The 16297-nt window shown below is 41.1% G+C and overlaps 2 protein-coding genes across 2 annotated transcripts; both read left to right on the forward strand.

Annotated features, from left to right (window-relative positions):
* Positions 1-488: 488 nt before the first annotated feature.
* aldh4a1 (aldehyde dehydrogenase 4 family, member A1) lies at positions 489-8035 on the forward strand. Its single transcript, XM_076987272.1, has 15 exons — positions 489-655; positions 2678-2771; positions 2886-2978; positions 3335-3382; positions 3487-3642; positions 4072-4221; positions 4577-4651; positions 4759-4946; positions 5121-5194; positions 5365-5561; positions 5795-5842; positions 5946-6098; positions 6661-6782; positions 6893-7011; positions 7090-8035. The coding sequence occupies exons 1-15, from the start codon at positions 615-617 to the stop codon at positions 7200-7202; spliced, it is 1671 nt and encodes a 556-aa protein (XP_076843387.1). The 5' UTR covers positions 489-614; the 3' UTR covers positions 7203-8035.
* A 4122-nt stretch (positions 8036-12157) lies between these two features.
* LOC143488467 (transcription factor HES-5-like) lies at positions 12158-15494 on the forward strand. Its single transcript, XM_076987285.1, has 2 exons — positions 12158-14247; positions 14359-15494. Exons 1-2 carry the CDS (start codon positions 14188-14190, stop codon positions 14755-14757), a joined length of 459 nt encoding a protein of 152 aa, XP_076843400.1. The 5' UTR covers positions 12158-14187; the 3' UTR covers positions 14758-15494.
* The last annotated feature ends 803 nt before the right edge of the window (positions 15495-16297 follow it).

The raw sequence follows: 16297 nt of genomic DNA on the forward strand, positions 1-16297 counted from the left end.
ATTAATAAGTCCTTAAAGATGGCGGAAGTCGACGTCGAGGGTGGAGGATGTAGGACATAGAAGACGCAGCAATTATGAATATGAAATCCACCCCTAAAATCCCTGAAATTTAAGTTCACGGATCCGTAGTCCAGGGTTTTAAATTGTAATGTGCATGTGAAATAGTTAGTGATGCAGTTAATGTTCGCTTTAGAAATAAATCTAATTGGCTGACACACGCCATCTCCTGTTCTGAGTGGCCATTCGCAGAGTCGCCCCCAGGCACGTTCCATTTAGTCAGAACATGGGGAAGAGAAAACTATATTGGTGCAAGGCTAATTTAGTATAGTTTGCGATAATAAACCACCGTTGCTTTTGATTATTATGTAATGTAATTCCATTTGTTGTACCTACATTTGCTGTCGTTTAATAAATGCATTATTAAACAAACAAGACACTAGGAATATATTTCACCCCCTCAAAACGCAATGGTACTTTCGTATTTGAATTCCGTGAATAGTGGCGAGGCTCCACCGTTTTACACTTTCTACTCTGAAATACTGAGCTTTACCAAAGCTTATTAGCAAATAAATATTTGCCCATTTCTTTTTTCCTCTCTGTTGAGTTCTCGAGACATGTTGCGAATGAAGTCGGCGCTCTCTCAGTCTTGGAGGGGGTATGTAAGCTCACATGGTTGCACACATGACCGCTCGTGTCGTCGGTCGGACTGTTTCAAAGCAATTACATTTTAGTCATGTTCCACCATGGGATCATTTACCTAAGTTATATACATCATTTACAACAATAGTTCTAAACACCTTTTACAACAGAAAATGGGATATTTGCTGTGTCTGCTGATTGCATGTTGCTCTTCTTGTGCTATTGTATTTACTGTTAAGGTCTTCAGTTTGGCAGTCAAGTGTGCAGAAGTTAATGGCGTGGAGAAGACGTAGCTTACTTTAGAATGCGCTCTATTCAATACCCATTACCCGTGTGGTTACACGTGTAGCAGACGGGGGTACCACACCTCCTAAAGCGGTGGGACAACGTTCGCGTTCATGAAATTTGATATGTCCCAGTGTTTGAAACAGCCATTTTGACATATGACAGTAATGGTGATTGCACAAAATAGTAAAAATGTGCTTCTGATTTTAAAACTCTTCCTTCTCAAGGCACAAATGAAACAAATACTAGGCATGATCCGCAAAGTTTGTTCACTCTGAATCTACTTACTTATGTCTCTACTTATAGATTCCAGGATTCTAACTATATTTTAATGTCTCAAATATTTTTACAACCACTTATAAAGGAGCTCTGACACAAGATAAACTTGACAAATTGACATTATTTGTGTTCTTTAAATATCAAATACAGACGTATTTGACAGTGTACAACAAGCATTTTTTTATGCTTTTCAAGTTTTTCTAGGTAATATGCATACACAAAACAAGTGGGTTATTATCATGGTTTACTAATACACACAAACCTTGTTTTACTGGAGTGGAGATTCCTGTAATTCAGCCTCTATGCTAAGTCATGTTAACTGTCCCACTCAGTAAATTATCTAATTATCTCATCAAATATTTTGACTTAAATGCAGCAGTTTGAAACAAATAGGCTAACATACCTGTCCAGAGCACCTGAGCAGCCTGATTTATGTTTTCTTTCCTTTCACTAATTGAAAAAATCACTACTGTATCTACAGTAGTGATTAATACATACTGTTAGCACATGCACTGTAATGCCATAACTTATCCTAACGTAATACAGCCTGATGCATGTTGATTAGTCATATTTCTAAATTCTCAAAGGACACACATTAACCAGCAAATAGTATGTTAAAATAGACAATTCATGAGAAACTGTGGTTGAAATTCTGAAACCCTTAAATGGTGAGCTCAATAAAAGTCAGAAGCAGTTGGATAAGATAATAAAGTAAGATGAAGTATTTAACAAAGTATGGATGAATCCAGAGATCTCAGTTACATACACACAAGGTGTCTGTCGCAGAGAGCTAATTCCCCACTCCGAACTCTCATCTTTTATACTTTTACTCATCAATACACACGGTGTCCACGAGGTGAACATGAGGTGATTAACCAAATGTGATTGGACAATACATGAAATAATTAACACTGATTTGACAGATGCATATTAGCCTCTCCTCTCGCATGCCCCCTCCACGCTCAGTATCCTTGTGATGGCATGGTGGACTGAGTGTCGCCGTGGCCCCTTCCAAGTGGAGATTAGGCGTCTCCAGCGAGGTCAGTTTAGGAACACCAGAGGAACATCAGATTAGGACTGAGCCGAGGCCCAGAGAGAACACAAACACATCTGAGGTCTACTGAAGCCACGAGGATGGCTTCAGTGCCATGATTAACACACGTATATGTAAATAGATCTCTAACACCTATATCTAATGTGCTTAATGTATACTAAGAAAGCCTGACATAAATGGAAATCATCAAATTTCCATCACAAAACACACTAAGACTACTCGATTACTAAGAATCATCAATGTAAATGCATATAAGTATATGTAATCCATATAACTATATGTGATCCATATATCCATATTCACAATATTCCTATACTTGCTGTGCCTTGTCTGAAATATCTGCAAAACATCTGTCATGGTGAAAACAGATTCCGTAGCTAAATTCTATGATATCAATAACACGGTGACTATTCTCCCCAGGTTCAAAACATTTCCGTTTGCAGCTGTGGAGGTTAAGAACGAGCCCATTTTGGGCTTCAAAGAAGGGAGTAAAGAGAGAGCTGATCTGGAACATGTGAGCAGTACTGTACACACACACAGCTAAGCAAAAACACACACAGGTCTAATTCTTCATGCAGAATGTGGCCACTGTGGAGCATTTAAACAAAGGTCTACATTGGTTTGCCAGGCTCTGCAAGACCTAAAGGGAAAGACAGAGGAAATTCCATGTGTAATTGGAGATGAACGTGTATGGACCAAAGATATTCAGTACCAGCTGTGTGTGAGTACATAACCAGTCTATCTGAACCCAGTTGTCATATTCAGTACCAGCTGTGTGTGAGTACATAACCAGTCTATCTGAACACAGTTGTCATATTCAGTACCAGCTGTGTGTGAGTACATAACCAGTCTATCTGAACACAGTTGTCATATTCAGTACCAGCTGTGTGTGAGTACATAACCAGTCAATCTGAGCCCTGTTGTCTGTGATCTGGTAGCCTTTCTGTCAGTATAAGTGTTCTGTGGCAAATTGTGTTATTCTGTCTTTTGTGTTATTCAAATGCACTGCAGTGTAAAACAGAAGCCGCTTAAAACTCTTATCACTGTACTGATCATGCAGTTTTATCTTAACTACAGCCTTTCAACCACTCCCACAAAGTGGCCAAATTCTGCTATGCTGATAAGGTAAGGAAACAAACCTGCACTGTATCACCCATATTGATTAAATGACTAATGTGTGATAAAAGTGCTAGGAGGTGTTAGATGATTGCTCAATATTCTTCTCACAGGATCTCTTAAACAAAGCTATTCAGGCATCTTTGGCAGCCAGGCGTGAGTGGGACCTTAAGCCAGTGACGGACCGGGCCCAGATCTTCCTCAAGGCTGCCGACGTGATCAGTGGGCCCAAGAGAGCAGAGGTTCTGGCCAAGACGATGATTGGCCAGGTAGCACTTCCTGCGATGTCTTCATGTGACCTACACAGCTTCCATGTGATCAGTTGAGAACAGTCAAGTTGTTCAGTCTGAATTCTACACTATAAGGGGCAGTCATGGCCTGGCGGTTAGGGAACTGGTCTTGTGACCGGAGGGTCGATTTCCAGACAGGCCATGCATGACTGAGGTGCCCTTGAGCAAGGCACCTAACCCTAACTGCTCCCCGGGCACCAGGGCTAGGGCTGCCCACCGCTCTGTGCACGTGTGATCCACAGCCCCCTAGTAATCACTAGTGTGTGTGTGTGTGTGTTCTGACTGCACAGATGGGTTAAAAGCGGAGGACAAATTTCGATTGGGGTGTAAAAATCACAATTGACAAAATATGGCACATTTCATTATATTGTTGCACATGCTCACTAATCTCCATACCCTCTCCCACAGGGTAAAACCGTGATTCAGGCCGAGATTGATGCAGCTGCTGAGCTCATTGACTTTTTCAGGTTCAACGCCAAGCATGCGATAGAGCTAGAGCAGCAACAGCCGCTGGACAGTGATGGCAGCACCAACACCATGCTTTATCGTGGGCTGGAGGTAAAGTTATGCAGGCGTGGCTACCTAGGCCTGCCACATTCACCCTTAAAAGAATACTTGGGTCCTTGATTCCCCTCAGCCTATCTGGTCATTAAAAAAGTTTCCACCTCTCTAATGTATCTGAAACAGATGTCATTTAAAATGCACTCTGTTACTGTGTTACTTTGTGTATGTGTGTTATAAGGTTTGACATTGAGTTTTTGTGAGCTGATAGTTCAGTTTCTCAGGTCACACACAGTTTACCTTGCATTTTGCTCCATTTCCTTCGGGTTCAGCTTCGCATGTAAATGGACCTGCTTGTCTGACTTGTCTGTAGTCATAACATTTTAATGTATTTTATATTATGTCTTTGCAGGGCTTTGTAGCTGCAATTGCACCATTCAATTTTACTGCAATTGGTGGAAATCTGGCAGGCACACCAGCAATGATGGTGAGCTTATAACACTTAAATTGCAAGCAGGAAATCACCATCCCTCTGGCTTCTTTAACTCAGGACAGGAAACAAGACAGTAATCATTGGCTAAATTATGTTACCAGGGTAATGTGGTGCTATGGAAACCCAGCGACACTGCCATATCTGCTAGCTACGCAGTCTACAAGATCCTGCGGGACTCTGGTCTGCCGTCCAACATCATCCAGTTTGTCCCAGCTGAAGGACCCACGTTCGGGGACACCATCACTGCCTCAGATCACTTAGCTGGAATCAACTTCACCGGCAGTGTGCCGTATGACAGTTTCTTATTTAGATTAGCCAACTACTCACTGTTCACCAGCTTTGAACATTAATTTAAAAACTGACTGGCAATGGTATTTATCTTGAGGTGGGGAAAAAACATATAAGATGTCTAGCACAACAACTTCAAATACTATGGCTTTGTTTTCTTGTTTTTTATCTCCAGAACATTTAGGCGTTTGTGGAAACAGGTGGCCCAGAATCTGGACAACTACAAAAATTTTCCACGTGTAACAGGAGGTCAGTGATTTAACTTTACCTCCTAAAAAATCTTTCCAAATCCAACCTGCACCTTACCCTCATTGATCTCTTAAAATGTGTCCAGTTCTGTCCAAAATTAAGCACATGTTCACACTTCTGGTGTTTGCTTTGGGGCTAAACTTACTCTTTTTGCGTATTGTCTTTATCAGAGTGCGGTGGCAAGAACTTCCACTTTGTGCACAGGTCGGCAGACATCCACAGTGTGGTAATTGGCACCATCCGCTCTGCGTTCGAATATGGAGGGCAGAAGTGCTCAGCCTGCTCCAGAATGTATGTGCCTGACTCCCTGTGGCCGCGCATCAAACAGGAGCTTCTGGCTGTGCACAGACAGATCAAAGTGGGAGATGTGAGTGGACCTACTGGAGTGTCAAGGCTAATGTTTTGTGGGTTTTCTCCCCTTAAGTAGTGGTTTACCATAGCTGATTACAACTTTAAAAGTTTTTCCGGTTTCACTGGGTTCCATAGTAGCCAAATTAGGACTGGTTTGTTTTGTAATTGTGTTGACGTAATAGAGCAAAGATAGATTTGGAACTTGCATTTTACACATCATAATCATATCAAATTTGTTTGCCTTTGCAGCCAGTTGAGGATTTTGGAACATTCTTCTCAGCTGTTATTGATGACAAAGTGCGTGGATACCACCTCCTTTTCCTTTAAATGGTTTAAAATCATAGTGAAATAGTCATATGAATCTATTGTCTATGTTCTTTCTGTTTCTATGTACTTGTAGTCCTTTGCCAGGATCAAGGGCTGGCTTGACCATGCCAGAACCTCCCCCAATCTAACAGTGATTGCTGGTGGAACTTGTAATGATAAAAAGGGATTCTATGTGGAGCCTACAATTATTGAAACTAAAGACCCACGGGATAAGATCATGAATGAGGTACAGTATTACTGTCATATTATAATGCAATACTTTGCTTGAAATTTTTTGTTTTGAGTTTCAGAAGTCAAGCACACTCACACAAACAGGATCGGAGAAGTTTATGGGTGGACTTTGGTTTGTTTGTTCAAACCCAGCTTTTCCATTGAGCTCCATTTTATGCTTAACTGCACAATTCATTCTCCCCTGCTTCTAACATTTCACTGCACTGGTTTTTGCCATTGATTTTAAGACTTTGGTTGTTTGGCTAGTAACCAAGTGTTTGAAAATATTTCTATATAGGGTTCATCATCAGCTTACTGATTTGAGCATTATGATTGTTTTCAAAGAACATGTGTGATGACATTAGTGTGATAGCAACAAAGCAATAGTATTTGAAATAGTAGTGATGATAGATTTGAGAATTATATCAGAATGAGTGATTTAGTTTGTGTAGCTAGAGACCACGCTTTCAATGTTTTTGGTCTAGGTAATATGTGTGGAAGTGACTTAAACAAAGTCTAGTTGCAAATGCTGTTACAAAATGACATCTTTTTCTTATATGAGAACTGTAACATTTTAGGAGATATTCGGTCCACTTCTGACAGTTTATGTTTACCCTGAAAACGACTACAAGAAAGTGTTGGACTTGATTGACAGCACATCTCCATATGCGCTCACAGGTGCCGTCTTTGCCCAAGAGAAGTACGTACCATATGTTTCCATTTGCATGTTAAAATAGTTCACCATATCTCTTTTGCTGGTTTACCTTTCCTGGTGTGGGAATCGTAATACTTTTTTTGCGCTTGTTTCAGGGCTGTTTTAGATGAGGCTGCAAAAGCATTGAGAAATTCAGCAGGAAATTTTTATGTAAATGACAAATCTACAGGCTCAGTTGTGGCACAGCAGCCTTTTGGGGGTTCCAGGGCATCAGGTATGACCGTGTCCACAGTACATTGACATCTCCTTAAGATTTGAATTTACCTTCAGTAATATTTGAATATCTGTTCAGGTACTAATGACAAGCCCGGTGGACCACACTATGTCCTCAGATGGACCTCACCACAGGTTGTCAAGGAGACCCATGTTCCACTCAGCGATTGGAAATATGCCTACATGGGTTGAGTGAACTCAACCATTATGTCCACAAAGTAGTCCTTTATCCATAATCCAGTGTTCTGATGATGGCTCTCTCTCCCACAATTTCTTAATCGAGGCAAATGAGAAACCAAAGCCATTATTTCATTTTCTTGATTTAGTATTTATCAAACGTGGCTTTGTGAAGATGGCCAAATGTCTCTCGGAGCATTACAAAACAGATGGAACTGGAGCTATGGCCTCGTGAGGTGCTGCCCGTGTCCAGTGTGTTGACATGAAAATGTGAGACTAGGAAAACTAGTGAGAATGACTACTGGGGCTCCAGCTACTGAATATGTGAATGTGGTTGTAAGACTGAACTTTGACTTCGCAGACTTCCATTGCCTGCAGTGGCATCCCAGTCTACATACAACACCAGGCTACACAAAACAACAGTTTTACAATTATTGCAATTATTTTATTAGAGTATTTATTATGATTCTAATAGAACATTTTAATTTAAATTGCAATTAAATTACAAGTACACAAATAACTACCAAAACCCGATCTTGGTAGTATTCTTATTTTTCTTATTTAAGGTTTAGCTCAGTTTTCCCTTGAAATTTGGTTATATGAGCTCTGTGGCTTTTATCAGAAAAACACAAGTTTGGAAAAACAATCCGTACAGGCCAGTCTCTTGTGCCTCAGTGAATGATGGTGACAGTCCTTTGTGATTTTCAGCAAAACCTCCTGGTGTTTTTTTAACTGCAAATATTGATTTAATATATAGAATTCTATATAGACATTTAACAAGACATGTTTACTGTGGCACAATGTACTGTTGTAGTAATTATCTGCCAAAATAAAACTATTTTTGCTGAGTTGACTGGTCTGGCAAAATGTGTGACCCACCCACGTAATCTAAATAGTTACTACGTTCACATTTTCATTGTCAGTCAGTGTAAAACTGACACACCCCTCAGCAGCACCCATGGTAGGTGCGCGCCCCCCAATGGCGCCTTAGAGCAGAGCACCCTTGGCAGTGGCCCCCAAGCCCACACACACCCCCTGTGGCAACTAGATAAAAATTAAGGTATAAAACATAGAAAACCCTATTTTTCAATGTCTCCAGACATACCGGACCAATAAAGTTGCTAAGAAAAAGCATCTCTGGTATTGATCTGAAACGGTGAACGCCAGTGTCACTGCTGCAGAACTCAACAAAGAGTATCAGGTAGTCATGCAGGTATTTGGTCCATGTTGTGTGGTTCATCTTAGCAGGTCATTTTGAACCAGCTTTTAAGGTGTTTGGCTGCCCATGTGTTTCCCATATGCTCATGCTTCCTCGCAGTTTAGCATAAATTGAGCTTCATTGGGTCGCTAACTTTAGAGGTGTTCAGCTTTCATATAAGAGCCTTCATTGAACACCTACCTTTTTCTTCTCTCTGCTTGACCCCATTGAAGTATAACGTAGTGTTCTTCGCGTCTTTGACGTGTACTGACCCTTAATGGAAAGTGTTAATCACATATATAATATGTCAATCAATATGTACACATGATCTAGGATCCGCAGATCTACTCTCAGTGATAATACGTCGCAAGTTGTTCCTTAGTGTGATACTTGTCAGATGCTGCCCTCTAGTGGCCTGTCAGATAATATTAAAGCATGATGTGACACTGTCTGCTGAGAAAGTGATTCATTCCTAATTGACTACGTGAAAATGCCCAGGAGCTTTATGTTCCAAGTCAGACTTATAAATCTGAATGTTAAAATACTTTTAAAATGTGATCAGTCACCCGCTGTTGCTCAAACAGGCAGTGGGCCAGTACTGGTCACATTCCTAGTACAAACACTTTCTCAGCACAGTATTGGAACTGCTTGTAGTCATAATTAACTTCGTAAGCTTGTCTAAAGTTCATGTCCCTGAGAGAGAGCTTAATTAAGTAAACCCCATCATTAAACTATATTTGGTCTTGACAGTCAATAACTTTTAACATAGTAAACCAGATACCTATGAAAGCAGTGGCTTATAAATTTGGCTTGTGTGAGAAAAAAGTCAATAAGGCCAGTTGCAAAAACTATGTTCTGAGTAAGAGACAACGGTAAATATGCAAATTCACAAGCAAAATAAATACTAATCCTAACCCTAAATGCACAAACCATGTGCAGTGGTGTTTTTGGGCATCAGTGTGAATGTGTAGTTATGCAAATTGTGTAAAGTGGAAAGAATGCAAATCTCTTTAAATCCAGTTCATGACTGCTTATTCTTAAATCATGCTTTTCACACCAAGTTTTGTGAAAGCATATTTTTGTTATTTTGTAAAAGTGAAAATCAAGCCAAAGTTCTTAGGCAACAGATAAAAAATACTTTTTAGGTTTAATGTTTTATTTGTCTCAAAATAATTACATATTTTGACAATTCTATCAACATGATAGATTAAATAGGCCTGCCTATACTTTGTCTACAAGACTTTTTTTTACAATATGTAAAGGAAAATGATCTCCATATAGTGGAGTATAGCACAATCACATGTATATCTGTTCGCTGGGTAATTGCTAAGACAACAATTACATTTACACAAAGTCATGTTCTACTACATGACAAATCTATAAATGATATTTCTTAAACAAGAAATTCTTTAAAAGGAAGTTGTCCTTGAAACGTCTAAGTCACCATGGTCTCCAAAGCTGCTGCGCACCGCTGTCAGTTGTACATTTGGGAATATGGACACTCTTTATGGCTGGTTTGGCTTGGGTTAAACGTTGGTTCTGAACCGTGAGGTGATGCACAGTCTTTTCCAAACACCTAGCGAATCCGTCCGCGTAGCTCTGTTCCGGTGTGTCGGTGTAAAGTTTCGCTCGGGAAAACGAGTTGCTTTTCAGGTACGTCACAGCCATCTCCAGAATCTCAGCCTTCTCCAGTTTGGAGTTGGTCTGCTTGGTGCTCAACATGCCCGTCAGAAGCACATTCAGCTGATCGATGCTGCTGTTGATTCGATCTCTGCGCATTTTCTCCACAAATGGTTTCCTTAACTGGAAAAATATGATGCTTAGCTTTAATTAGATGATTCTAGCAGTACTAAATGTTTTAATTCTGAAAATGCTTAACAGTCGGACTACATAACAATTTTTATGACGGAAATACTCACTTTGGTTTTATGTCTTTGGGTGGTTTTATACTCGCGGGGTGCCATTGTCTCGCTAGGTCGTGTGCTTGGCCTAGTAAACGTGTCGTGTTTTATACGCTGCCTTTCGCGCGTTTCTTGATTGTAATCGTGTTGTGAGGAGTTTCTCACACTCGGGAGCCACTCCATGGCTAAGAGGTGTCAACATCTCAGCAAGATCCACACTGTTGTGTGACTGCCAGACAAACGAGATGAGAGGGAACAGGTGGACGGAGCAATAAATGCTGAAAAAACTGACTGCAGACTAAAAGCAGACTGTTCTGGGCCAGATACGCCCGTTTATGGCACATTCGGATCAGTTATGACAATGACAATGAATTGTATGTCAGCTTTATCATTCGAACGTAAGCTTTCTCGTTGAATGTTTTAACACGTGGCCAATATGCACTTTATTACATACGTCATTTCTATTTTGAAACAAATCCCAGCAGTGGACAGACTCGAATAGTCTTTTTCAACTGTTCGACCCAGTAACATTTAGGCCTACGTATTTGCAATTTGCAAAAGTAAGATCGATATTTCCCGTGCAGTCAAAATGTCATTTCACCTAAGGTGAACTTTAAACTCAGCTTCGCGAAAATAAACAAGAAAACTACGGCGTGTGTATATTACGAAATTTTACAAAATTATTAGGAATGCATGCTTACACCTCCTGTGTCAGATAGGCTCTATATATAATTTTTATGTACCGCTCATTGGAATCTCACAACGTAATACATTACGTGCTATTGGAGTTGCAACAACGATAACTACTGTTAATAGTTATTCTGTTCATCGTAAACTCTGTAACATTGGAGCAACTGAAAGATTGATTGAGGCGCCAGTACTAATGTGGTAATAAGTGTGGCACGCTTCTATGGGCCTTGTGTTGAAGTGGAGCTGTGGGAACGCTGCGACTAAACGGGCTCTGTGAAGTTGGCGCGCGACAGCTCAAAAGCGCAGCTGGCTCCTGTGCGCGGGAAACTTGTTAGCGAAGGAGAACGACGGAGGAAAATGCATTTCTTTCTCAGATTTAAATAAAAAAATAGAATACAAATAAAGTTTCTGACAAATTATTTAAATGTCGAACTTAAAAATAATAGACTGACACACTCAAGGCTAATCAAGGACTCAGGTGACAATATCTCAGCATGACTGCAGTCTGACAGTCTAGCCTATACTGTAACAGAATTTAGTCTTGACCATGTGTTTAAAACAAACAAACAAAATATAATACCATAAACTGTTGCTCATAAACTAATCCTAACCCTCTTATTGCATCTTAAAATATAACAATATACGTGTGTGCACGTGGTGGGGAAATGGTTGGGGTGGAAGTTAACCCCAAACTCCTTTCCCACACTTACTTCCACCTCCCGCCAAAAGTAGCTTGTATAGGCACAATGCGTGCCACCACCCTGCGCCACTGCCATTCACCGCGTGGCCCTTCCCTGACACTGTCTCAGCCACACACACAGAGTGTGAGAGGCAGATGCTGAGCGTAATCCTCAGCGTGATCTGTCGGCAGCATTCCGTCAGCGCGGGACCTAGGAAACCCTTGACCTGCCCTCACTGGAGAGGAATCTCGACCTTAATGGGACGCTCAATGGCATTCGGGGGTCACGTGACCCAGCATTCAGGCAGGACGTGAAAAGCCACTTTGAGTGCGAAATTGTGGCATTGTTAAACACCTTCTGCCCCATTAGGAAGCGGCCCCTGTGTGTCGGCACTTGCCAGCGTGTTCATGGTCATTAAGAAAAAAAAGAATTAAAGAAGCCTGGAGAAAAAACGTTAAATTGTGAGCATTGCGCTAACTCAGTCTATCAGTTATAGATGATTAAATATTAGTTATAGATGATTAAATATTTATAAATATTCACATTTCAACAGGTAGCTTAATTGCTCTATTGTTCTGAACCTTAAATAACAACAGGTGAAATCAGGTTATGGGCAAAGCAGTGGTAATGCATTAAATATGCTCAGTGGTCTCCTTAAGCAGGTGCATGATGTGTGGTTGCACACATGCCTGCAGGGGTGTGTTTGGGTACACGCTGCTGCACCTTGATGGGATCTGTCAATAGGACTCTACCTGTAGGCCTCTCTAAGGTGAGTGGTAGTGAAGGGGGCTTTGTGTGTGTAAGCAGAGGTCCAGATGGTCTATTGAGGCTGGGGAATAATACAGGACACTGGATCAGTGGCATCAGGGTGGGGCCAGACGCTGAATGAGGCCAAAGTGTGGGAAACAGGCACAGGTTGAAGCTCTCACACATTCCTCGCTGGAGACGGCTTCTTTGGCCATGCTTAGATACTCGGGCAGCTGGGCACACCGCCATGGAGAGACACTGTGTGTGTGTGTGTGTGTGTGTGTGTGTGTGTGTGTGTGTGTGTGTGTGTGTGTGTGTGTGTGTGTGTGTGTGTGTGTGTGTGTGGTGTATTATGAAGCCATGGCTTTTCTTTTCTGAATGAAAGTCCAGTGTGGAATTAGCCCATTCTTTCAGTGGCGTCATCTGTCATTATGACTCACTGCTTAGAGTTGTGTAGCTTAAGGAGAGAAAGTGAGACCACAAAACACGTCAGGATTTCCCTCCAAAGTTAGACTGAACATATGGTGTTCATAGACTTTAGCAGCATGGTTGAAGTACTCACAGAACTATTTATCATGTCCTTCCATTTAAATGGTGGTGTCCCCTTAAGGGTGATTGTGCGTAAATAAACCATGATTAGAATTAACAACGATAAATGTGGATGGCGTATGATATAATCTATGGAGTTTTTGTAATGCCTTCCATAATTGTAAGAACTTGGGACATTTTGAAAACAAGTTCATGTTCACCTCTTCATTATAAGGTGCCTTTGTAGCAGATGGTGAAGCCCATGTCTGTTTAGCAAAAGAGAGAGGGGAGGGGGGCAGCGTACCAGGGGGTTAGGAGATGTTGCAGCAGGGAGCAGGTGATGTGGGAGTGGTAGGGAGAACATACACGCGTCCCACGAACCAGCGGAGCCTCTGATCTGAGCAGCAAGTTCAAAGGGCGTTTGTGGAGGCAAGGAGGAGGGGCCTGGGTTCTATTGACTCGAGGACGTGTGAGCAGGATCCTGCCCGGGTTTCCCACACTATCTGTCCATTTATTACCCCCAACTCTCCAACAGAGAGAGGCTGCACTGAACAATAGAAGTGTGCCGTCCCCGAGGGCATGGGATAATTGTGCTTAATTGACATTTGCAGTGAATGCATTCCTTTCACAGTATGTGTGTGTGTGTGTGTGCTTGCTTGTGTGTGTGTGTGTGTGTGTGTGTGAGTGAAGGAGATTAAATTAAATCTGCTAAATTAAATAAAATGTGAAATGTGTTAATTTACTTTACAAGCTGCAAAATAAGATGCTGATTACAAAATTTCAATAAAAACTTCAAACAATAAAAAACTATTTTAAAAATCTATAACTATAAAAAAGTATCATTCAAATTCCTGCCTGTTTTGTAAATGTGTTTCTGTCAGATAAGGGATATGATGTTTAATCTTTATGTCACTGGCTTTTGGTCTCCATCTGCAGATAGTTTATCACACAGAGAGATGGTTCCCAGGTAATAAAATTCTAATGACTTGGCTTGTGTTCGGTTTGTGCCACTGATATCTGGAAGACCATCTCCTCTGTTGGGACTATGAGGTCAGTTAACCATGAAATAATTGATGCCTCTTCTATTGTTGAGGACGCCTCACCCACAGGCCGCTGAGTGTGGGAAACCTAATCCTGCTTGGGCCTCATGCCTTTGTAATGCAAATGCACTACTATAAATAGGGGAGAGAGATCCTCACTCCAGAACACGTCAGACTCACTCTGCTCAGTAAAGCACAGGCTCTCCTTCTGAAACGATGGCTCCTACCTACCTGCCTACTGACTACTCAAAGCTCTCCAACAAGGAAAAACATAAAGTAAGTATCTATACTGCTGAATTTCAATGCTTTCTTTTTCCTTTGAATATATGCGTACATTTTTGAAAAATGAATAGCTTGCTAATTGAAATTCCTGTGTTATTTTAACAGTTAAGAAAACCTGCTGTGGAGAAAATGCGTAGAGATCGCATCAACAACTGCATCGAGCAGCTTAAGGTGATGCTGGAGAAGGAATTCCAGCAGCAAGACCCCAACACCAAGCTGGAGAAAGCAGACATTCTGGAGATGACTGTTGTCTTCCTGAAGCAGCAGCTACAATCCCAGATCTCAGCACCTCAGAAAGCCCACTGTGATGGCTACTCTCAGTGCTGGAGGGAGACCATGAACTTCCTATCTGCCAACTCCAAGCTGGACATGACACTTCAGCATCTCAACCACTGCCAAGAAGCCCAGAGAGCAGCAAAGGATCTCCATATGTCTCCACAGGCCAGCCAGATTTCAGTCAAGCAAGAGACCACTGTCCACAGAGCTGTCTGGAGGCCTTGGTAGAGACACTGACCACAGAGTCTTACTCATGTTAACTAGATGGTAGTTTTACCATCTTTAATGTAGGAGATATGTTATTTCCAAGGACTTTCGCTATGGAATGTGAAAGAAATGTTTTTACATTCAAGGTGCACCTCAAGGGTAAAATCTTCAAATTGAAAACTATTTTAGACTTTTGGAAAATGAGCTTTGTAAGTTTACTTTATATCAAATAGCAAATGTTTGTAATTGTTTTGCTTTGTCAAGTAAGATTTTTAACCTTTTGTAAGTTTCCATGAATTCTGCTTAGAACCTAAGCATATAAATGTGTTGTTGGATTATCTTAATGTAATCCTTGGTTTTGGCCTTTCATAAGGGCAATTAAGAAATTATCAGCTTGGTATTTTCATGTGCCATAAATATAGTGGACACTGTGTGTCTCTTGTTAAATAAAGACAATTGATTGCCAAAATAAACAAATTACTTTCCTTGTTAATATAATCAGTGCATCATATAAATTTTTCACCATGTTTCATATATTAGGATCGTAACCTAAACTTTGAAATGAAGGCTATTAAAAGCCTTAAATAAACTTACAATTAGCAATAATAAATATTAGTGCATAATTGCACACACTGAAGAAGTCTGTTCTTTGGGATAGTGGACTCATGAACACTCAGGAATTAAACTACACAATCACAAGTCACATGCTTCGTCTTTAAAGAAACGGCATGACAAAATGACAATGTTTAGCTTTGCTTTGCATCTAATCTATTTTTGCATGTAATTTGTTAATTTGCTTTGCAGTTCCAAAACATTTTCACTGCCAGATCATTGGGATGTGGGTAATACCTCATCTGTAAATGGTTCATGTTATTCAATTGCACTTGGATGGGCTTATTGTCATTTTCCCCACTGCACTAATATAAACTGTTTACACATGATGCACCTTTTACAATGCATTCGTCTGCATCTATCAGTATGGGTCTGAGGAACTCCTGGCTTTCCCACACTCATCATCCAATCAGAGACCTGTTTGTAACACTTGATAACATCAATGGCTTGAGCCTAGGGCCAAACCCAAGCTGGTGGGGAGAAGGAGGGGGATTCCAGGAAAGGAGTGTGTCTCTCAGCAGGGTTCAGGACAGAGGTGTGTGTGTGTGTGTGTGTGTGTGTGTGTGTGTGTGTGTGTGTGTGTGTGTGTGTGTGTGTGTGTGTGTGTGTGCGCCCGCATTTAGCACACAGAGGCGACAAGGGGTGACTGTGTGCTGATGCAAGGCAACCATTAATCTCATGCAGTTGGTGTTAATTCGTCAGTATCCTAAGACATTGTTTATTTACAGGGCATCAGGCCGTTAGTAAGCTGCGTTACCTTTAAGACCCCCTACCCTGCTCCCCAAAACACACACACAAACACACCAGAGTACAGCCAATGAACAACATGCTTTGCAAAAAGTTTTTCAAATGTTCAGGCTTCATTATGACTAGGCTGAAATCTGAGTGACTCCTTTGTGTGTGTTTTACTACCCCCTCCCTTCAAAGCCCTCTAGCTGATGACCTATAC

The sequence above is a fragment of the Brachyhypopomus gauderio genome, chromosome 1 (genome assembly GCF_052324685.1).
Source record: "Brachyhypopomus gauderio isolate BG-103 chromosome 1, BGAUD_0.2, whole genome shotgun sequence".
Classification (NCBI taxonomy): domain Eukaryota; kingdom Metazoa; phylum Chordata; class Actinopteri; order Gymnotiformes; family Hypopomidae; genus Brachyhypopomus; species Brachyhypopomus gauderio.